The 18,003-nt window shown below is 31.8% G+C and overlaps 1 protein-coding gene and 2 non-coding genes across 7 annotated transcripts in view; all 3 read left to right on the top strand.

Annotated features, from left to right (window-relative positions):
- Positions 1 to 18,003, top strand: part of LOC132053392 (external alternative NAD(P)H-ubiquinone oxidoreductase B1, mitochondrial) — a 56,837-nt gene that overhangs the window by 14,978 nt on the left and 23,856 nt on the right. Inside the window, exon 1 of one of the 5 annotated variants that reach the window (XM_059445407.1) lies at positions 1,087 to 1,244. The exons of 2 other annotated variants lie outside the window; for them this stretch is intronic. In XM_059445407.1, coding sequence (XP_059301390.1) covers positions 1,168 to 1,244 — 77 coding nt within the window. In that variant the 5' untranslated portion in view covers positions 1,087 to 1,167. Of the gene's footprint in view, positions 1 to 1,086; positions 1,245 to 18,003 lie in introns of those variants that run through there. 2 more of the 5 variants (XM_059445405.1, XM_059445401.1) reach the window with 2 other exon arrangements.
- On the top strand, positions 2,069 to 2,160 carry LOC132055028 (small nucleolar RNA Z223). Its single transcript, XR_009414492.1, has one exon. It is a non-coding gene; the product is annotated as a small nucleolar RNA Z223 (small nucleolar RNA).
- LOC132055049 (small nucleolar RNA snoR97) lies at positions 5,522 to 5,621 on the top strand. The gene has a single exon (XR_009414512.1). It is a non-coding gene; the product is annotated as a small nucleolar RNA snoR97 (small nucleolar RNA).

Raw genomic sequence — 18,003 nt, forward strand, 5'->3', positions numbered from 1 at the left:
ACTTTTTTTTTTTTGCTTAAAAGTCATTTTTATTGACCAATAACTTTAGTCTTTTATCTCATATATTTTTTGTTAATTTCAATACTACTTTTACTTTTAAAAATTTTTTAATCACTTTTATTCAAATACGTAACTATTTATTTATAAAATAATTTTCAGCACTTAAAAATATTTTAAACATTTATGCTTAAAAATTACTTTTTTTCAGTTAATTCAAAAGGTCTCATTTAGTCTTAAGATACACCGTCCATTTGGGAACATCTGATTAAAGAAAACAAGACTACGTAAAAAAAAGATTAAAAAGAGAAAAGAAAAAGACTTGGATAACCAATTTTCAAATCGAAAAAGTTTGGACCAAAAAACAGTTCCCACGTTTTCTTTTTGCAGACTGTCAGACTTGTCCCATTTTCAGACAACTCAGTTAAAGTTTACACCTCCTGTCCCACTTCACGTGATATACGGTCTCCGTTCCAGTTCATGTGTCTTCCCCTTAAAATTTAAATAATAATGTCTCTTTTCATACTTAGAAAGGTAACAATTCAAATATCTTATACTTCTTCTATTTTAATTTATATGAATCTATTTCTTTATTAGTTGATATAAAAAAGAATGATTTTTTTTAATATTTAGAAACACTTTATTTTTATGCAATGATTTATAATCACACAAAATATATGTGACTCATTTAGAATCATAAGTTTAAAAAAATTTCTCTTTTTTCTTAAACTCCATATCCAATCAAATGGATTCATATAAATTGAAACGAAGGGAGTATATAAGATTCAAATAATATTTTAATATTTTACACATATTTTTAATTTAAAGTCATAAGATTTTAAAGTTTCATTTTATTTTTTAAATTTTATATCTAATTAAATTAAAATATTTAAAATGAGACAAAAGAGATAATACATTTCTATAATTAAAAATAATTTAAATAGAACTTTTTTTTATCCTTAATTAAATAATTTGCAGTATATAAATATAATTTATTTTAGATTATAAATTTAAAAAATAGTTTTTTCTTTCTTATAATACGTGTCGAGTTAAAATATATCACATAAAGTGACACGGAGGGAGTATTTCATTACTCATTTCATCCATAGCTTATTAAATCAAGATTTGACTGAAATTACTGAAAAAAAATTCAATCTTTGAACAAAAAAGATGAGGGGTTTCACATATTTAGCCAAAGCTCTTCATAGCCATTTTTCTTATTCCAGACTTTTGGTTCTCTGTTCTGTCAGGGTATTCATTTGGATCCCTTCATGTCTTTCCAAGTTTTGTGAATTTTGTTTTATTTTTTCATGCTGAAATTCCACTTAGTCTTTATTCTTTGGGTAATGTGCAACTCTTGTTTTGAACCAAACAATCCCTAAGTGCTTATTCACTTTACACTCATTTGTTTCATTACTCATTTTCATCTTTAGCTTAAATCAAGATTTGGTAGAAATACTGAGAAAGTCTCAATCATTGAAACAGTTTTGTTAAGAGGAAAAAGAAGGAAGATGAAGAGTTTTACGCATTTAAGCGTGCGAGTTTCTTGCCTGAACTATTATCGTACTATTTATCAAAACACAACTCAACTATCAATTGTTCCCTTTTCTTAGCTGAATAGTTGAGGTAGAAAAATGAAACAACTGATAGTTAAGATGTGTTTTGATAAATAATTTGTAATAGTTCAGGTGAACACTCATGAAATAGCACCAATATTTCGCTGCTAAGTGTTGTGGTATAGCCTTTTGACTTTTGTACCCTTTATCCATGGCTCATCTGGGTCAAATCAAGGGCTAAATGTTAATTTTTTTGTCTTTAATTTTAACAGATGCCTCATATCACCTTTAGCTTTTTTTTCTGATTCAGTGAAAAACATAGCTAGTCAACGAGGCATGGAGTAATTGCGGTGTCACGTGGGGTTTACGCAATTTTTTAACTGTTGTTTAACTCTAAGTCCACTGCTATATTGTAGATCTTTTAAGTAATTGTATATTTCTTAATATGAGCCAACATTTTCTTATATTTCCAATGTTTTATGGTAAATATGCTGTAAAAGCCTTTCATCTGATAAAGTTGGCAGTGATGATATAAATTCAGGTTTAATGCCAGTTCTGCTTCTGATATTCCATGATCGATAGAGCTGTTTATTTCTCTGTGCCTTTACTTTGTTTAGAACATACTCCTCTGTTTAATTTATGTGAACCTATTATTATTTGGGGAGTCTACGAGGTGATTCTTTGACCACATTTTCATTACATTTTTTCTAATTTATTTAAATTATAAATTATCATGACTTATGTAGTTTCTAAATATATAAATTTTATTTTTACAAACTTAAAAAATCTATGTGAAAATTATAAGTTTGACTCTCGTACTTCGAAAAGGTTCATGTAAATTGGAACGGAGGGAGTATGTTTTTTACAATTAGCTTATGATTACTAGAAAATGTTTTACTTATTAAGTTTTAATAGGCATAAAAGTCTTTGACTTACCTTAATTGTACAATTGGTGTAATGGTTTTATCTAATACCAATTGAGTATTAATGTTTGAGAAAAGATTTTTTTTTTATTAAGGAATAATGACTTTTGTTAATTACAGGCCAGTGATGTAGGGTAATTGTCCGTACAATATGAGGAGCTTTAAGCTCCAACAATAACATACCCAATATAATCCTACTAGTTGGGTTCTGAGGAGGGTAGGTGTCTGTGACTCAGAGCTTGCTGTGGAGAGAGACTGTTTTCGATAGACGCCACGACTTAAGGAGAGATGAAAAATCATTATTAATAACTAGCAAACTATGCCAGTGCGATGTACCGGACCTAACATGATTAATTTGGTTACTCAATTTAATTAGTCTTTATGATTTATATATTTTGCAAAGGATACTGCGATTCTATAGTGAGTCTCCATATTTTTTTTTCTTTTCCTTTTATTTTTCCCCTTAATTTATTAATTGTTGTTAAAATTTGTCTTATTTTGTTTATGTCCGCCTCTTTTTATATTTAGTAAGTTAACAATTCAAATATCCTACGTGTCAAGTTTATAATCACAAGATTCAAAAGATATTTTATTATATTATACATTTTTAATTTAGAACCACAATATTCAAAAGACTATCTTTATTTGTTAAACTCCGCGTCTAGTCAACCGTAGACACTTAAACTGAGACAGAGAGAGTATATGCCAAATGAAGGAAATGAAAGGACAATTGAGACACTGCGGACATGTGGGTACTCAAAAAGTAAACACATGAGAGATAGAATTAATGTTCAACTTCTGAAATGTACACATGTTAGTCCATGCTTAGAGTACAATTTTAGTTGCTTTTTGTACAACTTATTGTTCTTTTGTGTTCGTCCTCCTTGGGCGTTTATATATAATAAATAATAAATAAGAAAAATATAGAATAGAAAAATAGACATATATTTTTAGTAATGTGGCCAAATAATATGGGACGAAGGGAGTACTTTATTTATTAATTCTTAAAGAACGTGAAAAGTCAAGTATAATAGTGTGGCCAAGTAATATGAGACGAAGGGAATACTTCATTTATTAATTCTTAAAGAACGTGAAAAGTCAAGTAATGTGGCCAAGTAATATGAGATGGAAGGAGTAATTCATTTATTAATTATTAAAGAACGTGAAAAGTCAAAAGTGAACAAGTAAAATGCACGGAGGAAATAAATATGTATCAGAGAATTAAAATTGAAGCGCATACATGTATACATGAGAAGAGAATAAATATTCAGCAAGGAAGTGAAAAGTCAAAAGTGAACAAGTAAAAGTGCACGGAGAAAACAAATATGTGTCGGAGAATTAAATTTGAAGTGCATATGTGTATACAAGAGAAGACAATAAATATTCAGTATGATGACATATGTCCACGTGGGATTTATCAATTCTTGAAGAATGTGAAAAGTCAAAAGTGAACAAGTAAAAGTACATGAAGGAAATAAATTTGTGTAGGAAAATTAAAATTGAACTGCATACGTCTATACATGAGAAGAGAATAAATATTCAGTAAGAACATGAAAAGTCAAAAGTGAACAAGTAAAAGTGCACGGAGGAAATAAATGTGTCGGAAAATTAAAATTGAAGTGCATATGTCTATACATGAGAAGAAAAGTCAAAAGTGAACAAGTAAAAGTGCACGGAGGAAATAAATTTGTGTAGGAGAATTAAAATTGAACTGCATACGTCTATACATGAGAAGAGAATAAATATTCGACGGTAACGCGAAAAATCAAAATTGAACAAGTAAAAGTGCGCGAGTAGGAAATAAATGTGTCTGATAATTAAAATTGAAGTGCATACGTCTATACATGAGAAGAGAATAAATATTAAGTACTCTGACATATGTCCACGTGAAATAAAAAAGTAGTTGGGTAAAATATACAAGTTATATAGTTTTTGGTACAAGCTTTCATTGCGTGTACAATTTATAAAGCTTTTGGTACATAAGGTATTGCAGTGTTGGTAGTTGGTACCTCTTAGCCACTTATATATAATAGAAATAAACAGCAATAGCAACAAGATAATAGGACAACATAGTAAAAGAAACAATCAGATTATGCTAGAGATAAGCATGATAAAATACTATCGAAAGACAAGGACCTACAAGAGTAATACTACGACTACTAGTATGTAAGCTTCACTGATGTTATATTTTAACCTTTAGCTTCTGAGACCTATTTATTCTTCCTTGTTCAATTTTACAAAAAGTGGCTTTTCCCAAGACCCTGTTTTGGAGAGTTTACTTAATTAATAATGAAATTACTGTTTATCTTCACTATGAATACTACACATTTGTTTTTTTATCTAACATGTTTAAGTCGGGATATGAAAGCTTCTTAATCTGGTTGGCAAGAAATAATCATTTTTGACCGACTCGTTCCCTAGAAGCAATAATAATTGTATTGCTCTGTTGTACTTTTCCTTCATCACCACTTTTTATTGTGTTTGTAGTACACTGGACTCATTATTCAATTTCCATATTCCCAGGTTTGGTTTTGAAAAAAAAATGACATCTGGAGATTATTATTGCTTTGGAACTAGTAAAGAGTTTTTGTTTTTCTGTTGCTAAGTTGCTTATGATGATATAATCCATCTAATTGAGGTGTAGTGGATCCAAGTCCCTGCTTTGCAGGGGGAACCAAAGCAGGGGAACCTCTTGTTGAAACTATATTACAAATGATCATATTGGATTCGTGTGAGGCTTTAATGTTTTTCTAACCTTTTAATTGGTACAGTCAAACCTCTCTATAACAATATCCGTATACAATACCACCTCTCTATAACAGCTAAGTTTTTTTGGAACTGATTTTTTATGTTATATTTTACTTCTCTGTAATAGCAATAATCAACTTTATAACATAACGGTCTTTGTAAAATTATCCCCATATAACAACTGTCTTTTTTTTTTTTGATAATATATTAATTAACCATGTTGTTATTGAGAGATTTGACTGTACTTATTCTCTGCCTTTTTATTGATGAAACAATTGAGTTCACTATACCTTGTTCCTTCAAACTTGGGTGTAGGGTCTGATAAACTGATTTAGTGCTGTCATCAACTTCTTCTTTTGTACCTACATTTTTGGAGTCAAATAACAGCACTATATCTGTATCTTATTTTGTTCATATAAGTTCTCTTGAAGTTTCAAGGTTACAACTTTGTTCAATTCCCTTGTTATGATAGCAAGTTTTGAGTTTGGGGTTGCATTGTTTGCTGTCAAATGTGGAATGTTATTGAAGGCTGTTCAAATAGTGTTACTATTAAAAATATCTGATACAGTTCAGAACCATAGTCACCACTTCCTGATTAAGAAAATTTCTATTTGAGTGAAGTGGTGAAAATGGTTCTAAATTGTATGATATCCTTATTTGTCATGGGCCATTGCTTTGCAGAATTGAGGGATTGGGATCCCTTCAGTGAGCTATTTTCTTTTGTTCTATTCTTGATTTTCCGCATGTGTCACATACTGTATCTTGGAAGGCTATCCTTTCTAGTTTTGTGCAATTGTAATTGCAATTCATTCCCTTTTTATGGGAGCAATTTTTTGGTTCTTTTGTAAATTGACAAGAACCAGGCTCTGAAAAAGGATAAGGAGGTATTTGAAGTTTTCATTGATTACTAGTATTAAATGTGCAATGTTAATTTGAAGGCACCTCAAAGATGATTAAGAATATAGAATACATTTCAGGACCATATTCACTACTTGCTGATTAAGCAAATTTGGTCATCTTTGACTATTTGAGTAAGTGATAATTAAAATTACTGATAAGAAAAATGTATCCACTATTTTTTGTCTGAAATACTAAGTAGGCTTTGACCTTTTAACATCAAAGATTACGAAAGGAAAAAAAGAAGAATGAACATGTCTACATCAAGGAGATATATATTCTGTCTGAATATTCTGATTAATGTGCTTTTTACTTTGTAGATTTCATACTTGACGTGAGCGAGGAAATAAATAGTGATGAGAGTATTAAAATTGAACAAGTAGAAATTGAAATTCATGTAGGATTTTAATCTATTTGGCAGCTTATTTTAAATAATTGAGGTGTTTGGCTAAACTTTTACAGCAAAAAAAGTGTTTTAAGTAGTAGCAGAATTTATTTTTTAAAGGTTGAAAAAAAGTAATTTAACTTTGACCAAGCAAGCTGTTACTCTAATATTGATAAAAATTATTTTCAAATTGATTAGCCAAACAACAATGATTACTTTTCAAATATACTTTTCCGAAAAACATTTGGCAAAATTTTTATGGAAAAAAGGTGTTCTTAAGTAGTAGCAGAAGTTGAAAAAAGTAATTTAACTTTGACCAAGCACAAGTTGTTGATCTAATATTGATAAATACTCTTTTCAAATTGATTAGCTAAACAAAATAATTACTTTCCAAAAATACTTTTTCGAAAAACATTTGTGTCAAAAACACCTACGAAATAAATAGATCTTAGTAGGCATTTGGCCATAGGATTTGAAAGCATCATTCATATGTTGAATTCAAATCAGCGTTCGTCTATGAAATTTGCACAAAATTGTAACTTCAACTTGGATGAATTTGGATTTCCTTGTTTCTCATTTATGAACATTTGAATTGGAAAAGGTCCAAATTTATTCCTTTACCTTGGATATTGGTTATTGGTTATTGGTTATATTGACCCTCCATTATCAGGGCGTAAGCCACATGGGTGCAAGGGGTTCATCCAAACCCACTTCGGCTAAAAATTACATTATGATTCCGCTTTATTTAGTTCACTTATCTGGATCTTACGGAGCCTGCTCATTTACAACATGATTCGCACCGAATCATAGAAAAGATCCTCTTAAGCGAACCAGCCTATCCTCTGTATAGGGCTTACATGACGATTGGAACAATGACACATTTGGTTGTGAATTCCCATGTGGCAGGAATATATCTACGCATATGATTTTTGTTTTATCCTTCGTTCTTATTCTCAGTTAAATGCGTGGAGTAGATCAAATCCTAAGAAAATTTTAAAATCAAGCAAGGAAAAACCTTTGTTATTTTATTCTTCACGTCCAGGATTACATCGACGGACGGTCATAATAAAGTTTACAAGTCATTTTTTGATGTAATTGAAGGCAAAGAGGGAAGATTTCATGAGACTCTACTTGACAAACGAGTCGATTATTCAAGACGTTCTGTCATTGTCTGTTAAAATTATATATATATTTCTTAGAATATTTCGAACCCCATAAGTTAAAATCCTGATTCCGCCATTATCTGTTATATTATTAGGTGAAATGTATCACTACTGTTATGCTATTCGCCTAATTTATCCCTTCTTCTAGAAATTTTTAAAAATTATCCTCAGTCCTAAGTCCTGAAAGTAATCCACAATCTTCCAAGAACAAAATCGTGCAGAGAGAAGCAACATACCACATTTTTTAGTTGCATATTTGTTCTCAATCCTTGCATTCATAAATTTGACAGCTTAAAGTGTAACACCTTTGTTTCTTCCTCTTAACTAATACCAAAAAATTATAAATTTAATATCAGTGCAAATTTAACTCCTCAAATTAAGATATAAGAAATTTTCATATGGAGTCATTAATTCCCTGTCATTTTCAAGATCTAGTTTTATCATTTATGCCATGGCATAAGAGGACGTTGAATTTCAACAAAAAAATAAATCGAAAAAAAAAACAGAAATTAAACCAATTCAAATGCAAAACAGTCCCCACAAATTTATTTCCATTCCCACTCCTTGTTTCTTTCTTCTCAGAGTCATTGGCCTAACAAGAAGAAAACATCGTGATTTTCATTAACAATATGGCAGACAAAATTCAATTCTTTAAATATTTAACTTTGGCTGGGAAATGTTGTGCATCCATTCAAGTCTTAGATCGTCTAATCTCATCTCATCTAATAAAATAATACGAAATTCACTTAATGGGATAGTATAATCGTACTGAGGGTAATTTTTAAAAAGTTGATAGAAATAGGAGTGAATTTGGCCGGATTGTATAACTACTGTCACGACTCAAATTCATGACACGTATTATCCGCTTTGGGTCGCACCCACACATATTAGTCTTTCAAGCTACACCACATTGAGCCTCAAAAGTGCTTGTATCATGTGAACTTGAACTTGAGCATCACAGTAACGGAAGGTATACATAGACAATATTCGAAACTAGGGGGAAAATTTGACCCTTTTCCCTATTTGAATTGATTCTTATATTTCTTCAAGAGAATAATTAAGTGGCTACGTTACAATCTGAACATAGTTTTCACAAGTTCAACCCCTCATTACTTGAAGTTTTCTTACATACATATTTTATAATTACGAATCATATGAACGCCTGCTATCATAAGTAATGATGTTTTTTTTATTTTTTTTTATTTGGGTTAAAGCCACCATAAAGGTGAATCATAAGTAATGATGCAAGCTTAATGTAATTAACCTTCTTAATTAACCACTCATTGACTCCACTCAAATAGTTAATAATCTTCTTCATCTATTAATTATGTTTTTTTTATACGACTACTTACACATTTTGGACAAGGCAATATATAACTAAGAACGGCTGCTAGATAAACTTTCTAACTCGTTGTTTCATTTTATCTATCTTAATTAATTTGACAGAACATAAAATTTAAGAATGTAAAGAAGATTTTTGGATGTTCTGGTCTTAAAACTAAACGGATGTTTTATACAGTATATAATATTCCTTAAATCTTGTCATCTTAGATATATCATATATCATGTCATTCCTATAAGAGTGTGTCACTAAGGATAAAATAAAAATGTTTGGAATAAAAAATATTTTTAAAACAGACTAATTAGAAAGAAAAAAAAAAGGCCCATAAATTAAAATGGGAAGTATTAAAATAGTGGTTCTAAGATGTTTCTTAAAACCATAAATATTAAAATTTTATTACCATGCGAAGCACGGGCCTATTCACTAGTATTAAAAACTAGCGCTTCAAAGATGTGTCGCATGTAAACTTAAGATAAACCCTCCATTTGGTAACATCAGATTTAGAAAAGAAGACAACGAAAAATGAAAAATAGAAAAGGATTAGAAAAAGAAGACAGGGATAAGCTAATTTTCAAATCCCAATGTTTGGACCAAAAAAGAGTTGACACATTGTATACTACCTCTGTTCCAATTTAAGTGTCTTACTTTTTTTTTTTTGTCTGTCCTAAAGAGTGTGTCTCTTTCTATATTTAGTGGTTTTGAAGAATTTTAGACCACAGTATTTAAAGGACACACATTCAAAAATTTCTCTTTATTTTTTAAATTCCGTGCCCAGTCAAACTAACGGACGAGGAGTATAATAAGCAAATGAAAGAGGTGAAACTCACACACACAAGAATATCACGTCGTAAGTATCCATTGTGAAGTAAATATTTGGAGCAAATTGTTTATTAGACTCTAATACACAATCCGACAACCTCTTATATCAAAGGTGATAGAGATGTGATGATGTCAAGTCTATCACAATACGACTCCCTGAGATATTATCAGTATTTGGATTCAAGCGACACTCCCTTTCTTATAGCTGACTTTCTAAGTCAGAAAATGTCGTGGAATGTAATATTACGTTTTAAATATAAAGTTCTGACACACTCCCACCCTTAGGCTAATTATGAGTTTCATTTCCCAATAAAACTTGTTCACTTTCTCTCATATATTAAATAGAAATGGGCCATATATACCCCTTTACTGTTGGATATTGTTTAAATCCACCCTCCGTTATACTTTTTAGCCATCCGTGCCCCTACCGTCTGGGTAGCTTTTAAATATACCCCTTATTTGACGGTGGGGACATGTGGAGGGCTCACAACGGCTGACCCATGTTTTTAATTTTATACCCGTTAAAATGGGTTGACCCATTACCCAAATTAATACCCACCACAAATTAAAATCCCACCCCAAATTAAACCCCACCCACTGATTAAAAGCCCACCCACTCGATTAAAAGCCCCACCCACTCGTACAAACCCTACACTCATACAATCTCATTTTAGAAAGTTAAGGGTCAGATCTGTGTTGCAATTGAAGCTCAAAAAGGTAAGTTTCTTCAGTAAAGATTGTTGTGTTAACTGATTTTATATTTTTAGTAAGTTCGTTTTATGTTTTAATCTGATTTTGCTTTCTAGGGTTTGTATTTTCTTGCACTGACTTGATTTCTTGCCTTTATCTGGTAGTATTTTTGAAATTTAGTTGTTGTTTTTGTGTATTTATAGTTGTATTGTCATCCATGTGGTCTTTAATGCGTGGTCCTTTCCTTTTTTGGATCTGTTATGTTTTTTTTAGTTACTGGGGGGAGGGGGAACCATAAAACTGAAAGTACAAGTGTTTGGTGGTTTAGGTTTTCTATTTTGGTGTTATGAGTGGGTTTGAAGTTGTTTGGTGGTTTAGGTCTTCCTATACTGAATTACATGTCTTAAGTTGGCTTTTTATTGTTGAATTTGGTCCCCTCTGTGACTGATTTTGCATGGAAATGTGGTGGTTGAGAGTTAACTATGTTAACTTTATGCATTCTTTATTAAGTAGGGGCCCTTATTGTGGTATTTTATTAATAAAATAAAAAATTGTGTTATATGTTTAGTGACCCCAATGTATCTTTGTTTTATAACATATGAGTTGCTTAATATGACTTTATGCACTGTTGTCTAATTTATGTTTGTTTTGTAACTTTATGGTTCATTCAATTTTTGTACCATCTTTATAGGTTAAAGATGGTTCATTTGGACCTAGTTTTTAATCATGGTGGTGAATGGATAACTAAGCCCTATGCTCTCTACTCAATTAAGGAAGTTCATCTTTGGAGAGGGTATGACTCAAACCTTCTGTCCTTTAAAGATTTAGTTAATGAATATATTCAAAAATTAGGGTTTGTAGGGGTTCAACAACTAATTATTGCTGGTCCATCTGGAAAATATTATGAGATTGAAGATGATGTTGGAATTAGGACCCTGTTGTGTCTTGTTAGTGATAAGTTTAGTGTTATCAATATTTATGTTGTAGATGATTGTGAGCTTGCTGTTTCTGTCCCCTCTATTGTCTACCATACCGAGACTTATGCAGTTGTAGCTTCAGTTGTTAGTGATGGTAGTAGTACTGAAAATGAAGGGGAGGATGATGATGAAATTGATCCTGAGGATTTGGACTATGACTTTGAACAAGATAGGGTTACTGCACAAAGAAAACAAGAAGTTACTGAACACCTTATCGAGTATAAAGAGATACATAGTGGTATGTCTTTCAATGATATAGATGAAGCTAGGAATTTTTTAAACTTGTATGCAATGGTTAATAAGAAGGAGATAGTCCTTTTGAAGAGTGACAATAATAGGTTGAGATATAGGTGTGAAGAGGGCTGCCAATTTATTTGTCTAATATCCAAGGACAAAGGCAAGGAGGGTTGTAGAGTGAAGACATTAAACACAAAACATGATTGCAATGATAAGTTTAAGAACAGTAAGGTTGATTATTTAACCATTGCACATTACTTCAAGAGGAAGTTGCAAGATAATCCTAAGTACAAAGTGAGAGAGATGAGGGCTGATTTGCAAGCTGCCTTTAACCTTAATGCTACTCATGGCAAGTGTAAAAGGGCAAAGAGAATGATCTTGGAGAAGCTGGAAGTCAGTTTTAATGATGATTACAACAAGTTGAGGGATAGTAATCCTGGATCTGATGTGGTTATTAACTTATCCAAGGAGGCACTACTGTAAGGCAAAAGAAAATTCCTTAGAATGTACATTTTTTCCAGGCCCTAAAGATGGGATACAAAGATGGTTTGAGGTCATTTATTGGACTTGATGGCACTTTCTTGAAAGGGAAAGCAAAAGGCCAACTGTTAGTGGCTTTTGGGCAAGACAGCCAAAACCTTTTCCATCCTCTAGCATAGGCAGTTGTTGATAAACAAACAAAGAGGAGTTGGACCTGGTTTATGGAGCATCTGAAGGGTTCATTGGACCTGAATATGGGAGAAGGAGTTACAATTATCTCAGACATGCAAAAGGTACCTTTATTGTCTTTACATTGTATTAATTCTGTCCTTAGCTGTTTTTAGTTAGGTCCTTGTCTTAAATTTTGTACTTATTCTGCAGTTAGTATACTATTTATGCACTGTTATTCTGCAGTAGTATACTAAGTAAGTTGATTAGTTGACTTAACTTAGGTAATCAGTTTACTTATTTATGCCGTTACTCTAGTTTATTATATTAAGGAAGTTGATTAGTTGACTTCAATTCTGCAAGAATCGCTTACTTATTTATAATCGTTATTCCGCATGATACTAAGTAAGTTGATTAGTTGACTTAACTTAGATAATCAGTTTACTTATTTATGCACTGTTACTCTGCAGTTAGTATATTAAGTAAGTTGATTAGTTGACTTCAATTTTGCAGTAATTAGTTTACTTATTTATGCACTGTTATTCTGCAGTTAGTATACTAAGTAAGTTGATTAGTTGACTTAACTTAGGTAATCAGTTTACTTATTTATGCACTGTTATTCTGCAGTTAGTCTACTAAGTAAGTTGATTAGTTGACTTAACTTAGGTAACCAGTTTACTTATTTATGCACTGTTATTCTCATAGTTAGTATATTAAGTAAGTTTATTAGTTGACTTCAATTTCAAGCAGTTAATTTCTGTAATTAGTTGACTTCAATTATGTACATATTCTAATGCAGGGATTAATTGATCCCATTAAAAATGTGCTTCTAGAAACAAAGAGAAGGTATTGTACCAAACATATTGAAGCAAATTGGGCAAAGAATGGAAGATCCTTGGAGATGAAGAAGCTGTTTTGGTGGGCTTCATGGTCGACTTATCCAGAAGAGTTTAAAGACTAATTAAAGTGTATGGGGCAGTTGAGTGAAGCTGCTATTAAGTCATTATTGAAGTATCCTTCCCAGAGTTGGTGTAAGGCCTTTTTAACACTGTTCGCAAGAATCCACCAGTGACCAACAATATCACTGAGTCCTTCAACAAATGGATTTTGGATGCTAGATACAAGACAATAATTAAGATGCTTGAAACTATAAGGGTGAAGGTAATGAATCATTTAAGAAAACATGAAGAGAAAGTGAGTTCACGGAGACAAGAGTACAATCCTAACTGCTTAGAACTATATTATGCCTTCCTCAAAATTGCTCAACTCTGTGTGGTGGAAGCAAATGGTGATGATGGTTTTGAAGTTTCAGAGGGGCAAGACAAGCACATTGTGAAGTTGGAGATGAGAAGATGCACATGTAGGATGTCGGACATCTTTGGGATCCCATGTCCTCATGGAATAAAGACAATGTAGTATTTGAAGAAAGACCATGTAAGGGAGATACACTGGTGGTACACCAAAGCAGCATACCCTGTAAGGGAGATACATTGGTGGTACACCAAAGAAGCATAGCTGCTGACTTATCACCACAAGATACAACCATTTCCTGGTGAGAAATTCTGGACACTTGGTCCAGCTGATGCAATGGATCCACCTGATATGGTGGCTTTAGCAAGCAGGCCTAGAATCAAGAGAATTAGGCAAAAAAAATGAAGCAAGTAAAAGGCATGGTGAGTGGAGTTTGTCCAGGAAAGTAAGAATTATGACTCGTGGGACTTGTGGAGAACCTGGCCACAATGCAAAGGGAAGCAAAAAGGTAATCCTTACTTTTAAGTACATTTAATTTACATTTTCCAGATTCTAACTACAATTACTTCTTTTTTCAGCCAGTAAAAGCAAGGAAAACTAAGCAAAGTTCTGCAGCACCATCTAAAGCCAACAATAGTTTTGAGATGGGGCAGTTATCAAAAAGTAGGCAGCTTGCAGCCAAGAGAAAGAGAACTCTACTTGATGAAAATAGTGAAGATGAAGTCATGCAGACCCAAGAAGATGTTCAATCATCTGCACCTCAAGTGTCCCAGTCTAGTCAAGACTTTGTGCTTAATGATTTTCCAGACTTTGAATATCCATCCTTTGAACATGATCCTGACCCAGTACTAAGGCCTTGTATTATATTAGAGGTAGAAACTAGGTTTCAGCCTAGGCAGAATGTTCAAGTGTCTTGTGGGACAAGAAGAATCAGCTTTGTAGGGGATCACACAGGTGTTAGTGAACCCACAGATCTTCCTCGTTGCACCCTATTTTTACCAAGGGTAAATAAAGTACAACTTATGAGGCTCTAAAAGGATTTATTATGTACAGAGTCGCCACCTAGCATTTAAGGTATACTAGGGTGCCTATAAATTATTAATGCATGTAAGTTAAAAAACAATTTGCGAAAACGAGTGAGATTCGAGGTAAGGGTTCAAATTATTCCGAAGGGAAGGTGTTAAGCATCCTTCAGAATCCACAAAATGTGGTTCCCGACTGGATCAGATTTAATTAGACGAGGGATATACCAAATGATTGGTTATTATTTACAAAAATATTAAAGAATTTGAGTAAAAAATGATGAACATGAATGTTTATGTAGTAAACGAAAATAAACATTTGCATGCGTATGAAAATATGCATTATAAGATCAATAAATAAAATATGTAAAAAAGTTCTCGAATGAACAAATGTTTAATGAAGGCATATTGAAAATTAAAGTTTAAAGAATAAAAAAGAATAAATTCATTATTTAAATATAACTTATAAAGAAGCTTCAGAGGATGGAACAAAACTTTTAATGAATAAGTAGCTAACAAATTTTGACTAAAGAGTAAGTCTAGTATGAAAAGAATTATTTACAAGTACAACATATGATTAGAGTGACTCACAGCTCTCGCTTTAAGAGAATATGGTATGAACGTATTTGTTCTACATTAACTGATTTGTTTTTGAATGAAAAGAAGATTAAAGAAAACACGTGAGATAAAAATTAATCAAAAAACAATCTACAAATCAACTAACTTTATTATATGAAAAGATATATAGATTGCACATGACACTATTCTAAGCCCATTCGATTTAAAGTGAGTCAACTAATTTTAATTAGCTAAGTATATACGTCTAATTAATTAACTAATTATGAGATCACATTCTAAAAGGTAAATATTGAGGTAAACTATCCTAATTATTTAGTAAAGTGTGTCAAGCAATTAAATTAAAAGTCTAGCTACACGTGGTAGCTATAAAAATATTAGCTACTACAAATAATGAGTGAGCAAGTAAATATATAATCTCCTCCTTTCACCCCGAGAGTAACATTTTCACTTATTTTATGCTTTCTACAATTTTAAGAATGTAAAAGTAAATATAAACAGAGAATCTGAGAAGCTATTTGAACTTCTTTCGAGCATCATCCTCGGGAAGTAACTCCGGATGCCTGCATAAAACTTGATAAAAATGTTAATAATGGATAAATATTTATAAAAATGAATTAAGAAAATTATAATAACTATATATATATTGCGATTTAAAATAAACATACGTCTTATATGCAGGGAAGGCCTCGAAAATCGACGAAAATTTCTTCATCGGCCAACATAGAGAAACCAGCAAATGATACAAACAAAATGTTGAAAACATAGATACTGAAATGATAAAAAAATGTATGGATGAAGCAGCAACAGCAGTAGCATGACATCATTGTAGAGGCAGCAAGAATAGCTGGTACAGAGGCATCAAACAAGAAAACATAAAATGCCTCAAAAGTCATTGGCCGAATTCCGTGGAGCTGTCACCACCGATAGCAGCAGCAGCGAGAGAAAAAGATAGCTTGAAAGAGATTAAAGGGAAAGAAAAAATAGGATGGGAACTAATTTTTTTTTATAAGAAATGAACTTAAATCTATATGTATAATGTAAAGTATATAGGATAAATGTAATTGTAGTGTGCAGGTGTTTGCACTTAAAATGCATAGAGTAAGAACAATAAATAAAAGAATGTGTGTGCAGTAGAAGAGATTTGAAAAACTTAGAGCGAAAAAAAAAAATAGTAAAACCCCTTGAAACAAAATCTTTGAGGTAGTGTGCTTATATAATGTGAAGTGCGGGTGTCAGTGGTGGGGAAAATAATGAGAAGAGAGAGAGAAGAGATTTGGTAGTAGAAAAAATAAGATTGTATTGTTGAAATTGGGGGAGAAGGGGCAAATTTGGGGGAATGGTGACATGTAGTAAAAAAAAGGAGGAAACATGTGGAGGCCATTAAAAAAAAAAAAGGAAAAACAAATCGTGGTAGATAAGATTTTAATTGTACACTGAGCGATAATCGGTAACTTGCACAAGGTGAATTTTGAAATATCTCTGAATTAATTGTGTTTGCAATAAACTCTCCAATATACATATATAAAAAATGTAAGTATCAATATGCAATTTTAAAAAAATGTAAATAAAAATGTGATTGATACTTGAAAAATGTAATGTGCTTTAAAGACATAAAGAAATGATTATTTACTAAAATATAATTATAGTGTTGTGCTATGTATGTGGAGATGACTGTGAAACAGTAAAGATTATTGAAATTATTTCACATGACAATAAATTGATAAAAATCCTAATATTTGCATAAATAAGGATAAGTATCAATAAATCGTATTAAAATTTGAAAAATATGTAAAAAGTTGCATTATGTGCTATTTTGTGCTGAGATGTTAATTTCAAGCAGAATGAGCCAAAATTAGGTGTCAACATTCCTTACTCACCATCAAAGCTCACATGGAAGGGAACGACTGCAATGACTGGTAATCAGCTTGAGAAGCAAAGCAGGCAGCAAAGCCTTGAGAAATTAAGAGCAAAAAAGGGGAAAGGAATATCCATCCTTTAGTTTGGTGTTGCTTTGTTGTAATTTTGGGACGTAATTACTGCTTAATGACAGCATATTATGTGTAGTTTAATGTTCCGTTAGCTATGATTTGGATGTCATGTTGTGACTTAGGTTGTGTAAGTTTTTGCAGTTACAACATAGCATCCAAAACTCTTAAGTTTGTGTACATGTCTAACTAGGTGTGTGAATGTTGAACTTCGTTGGTACCATTATGGTTTGGTTTGGTTAATATAGTGAATGTGTTTTATTAATATAATTGCCTTTGTTTCTATCGAGAATCTGCATTTTGGGCAGCTTTAATGCCACAATTTGGGCAATATTTATTGATTGCAATGAATGGTCTTTGAATAGTTATGGTAGTTGAATTGTTGAATGCATTGAATTGTGTGGTTGAATAGTTGAATGATATTAAATGGTGTAGTTGAATGCATTGAATTTTGTGATTGAATTGTTGACTAGTTTAATGCATTGGGTGGTTGAAAGCCTATATAACACCCCATATTCATCTCATTCATTCCATCACAAAGAAACTTAAAGAGGTGAAACTCAGACACACAAGAATATCACGTTATAGGTATTCACTGCAAAGTAAATATTTGGAGCAGATTGTTTATTAGACTCTAAAACATCGAATTACTTAGCACTTATTAAAGTTATACTTCTCATAAGAATATATTTATTATGGATTTGTTCTATTTTATTATTAATTATACTGTGCAAAATCTAAATTAAATTGTACTTGTCAAAACTAATGGGTTACTCGTTCTGTC

This window comes from Lycium ferocissimum, chromosome 4 (assembly GCF_029784015.1).
Source record: "Lycium ferocissimum isolate CSIRO_LF1 chromosome 4, AGI_CSIRO_Lferr_CH_V1, whole genome shotgun sequence".
Lineage (NCBI taxonomy): Eukaryota > Viridiplantae > Streptophyta > Magnoliopsida > Solanales > Solanaceae > Lycium > Lycium ferocissimum.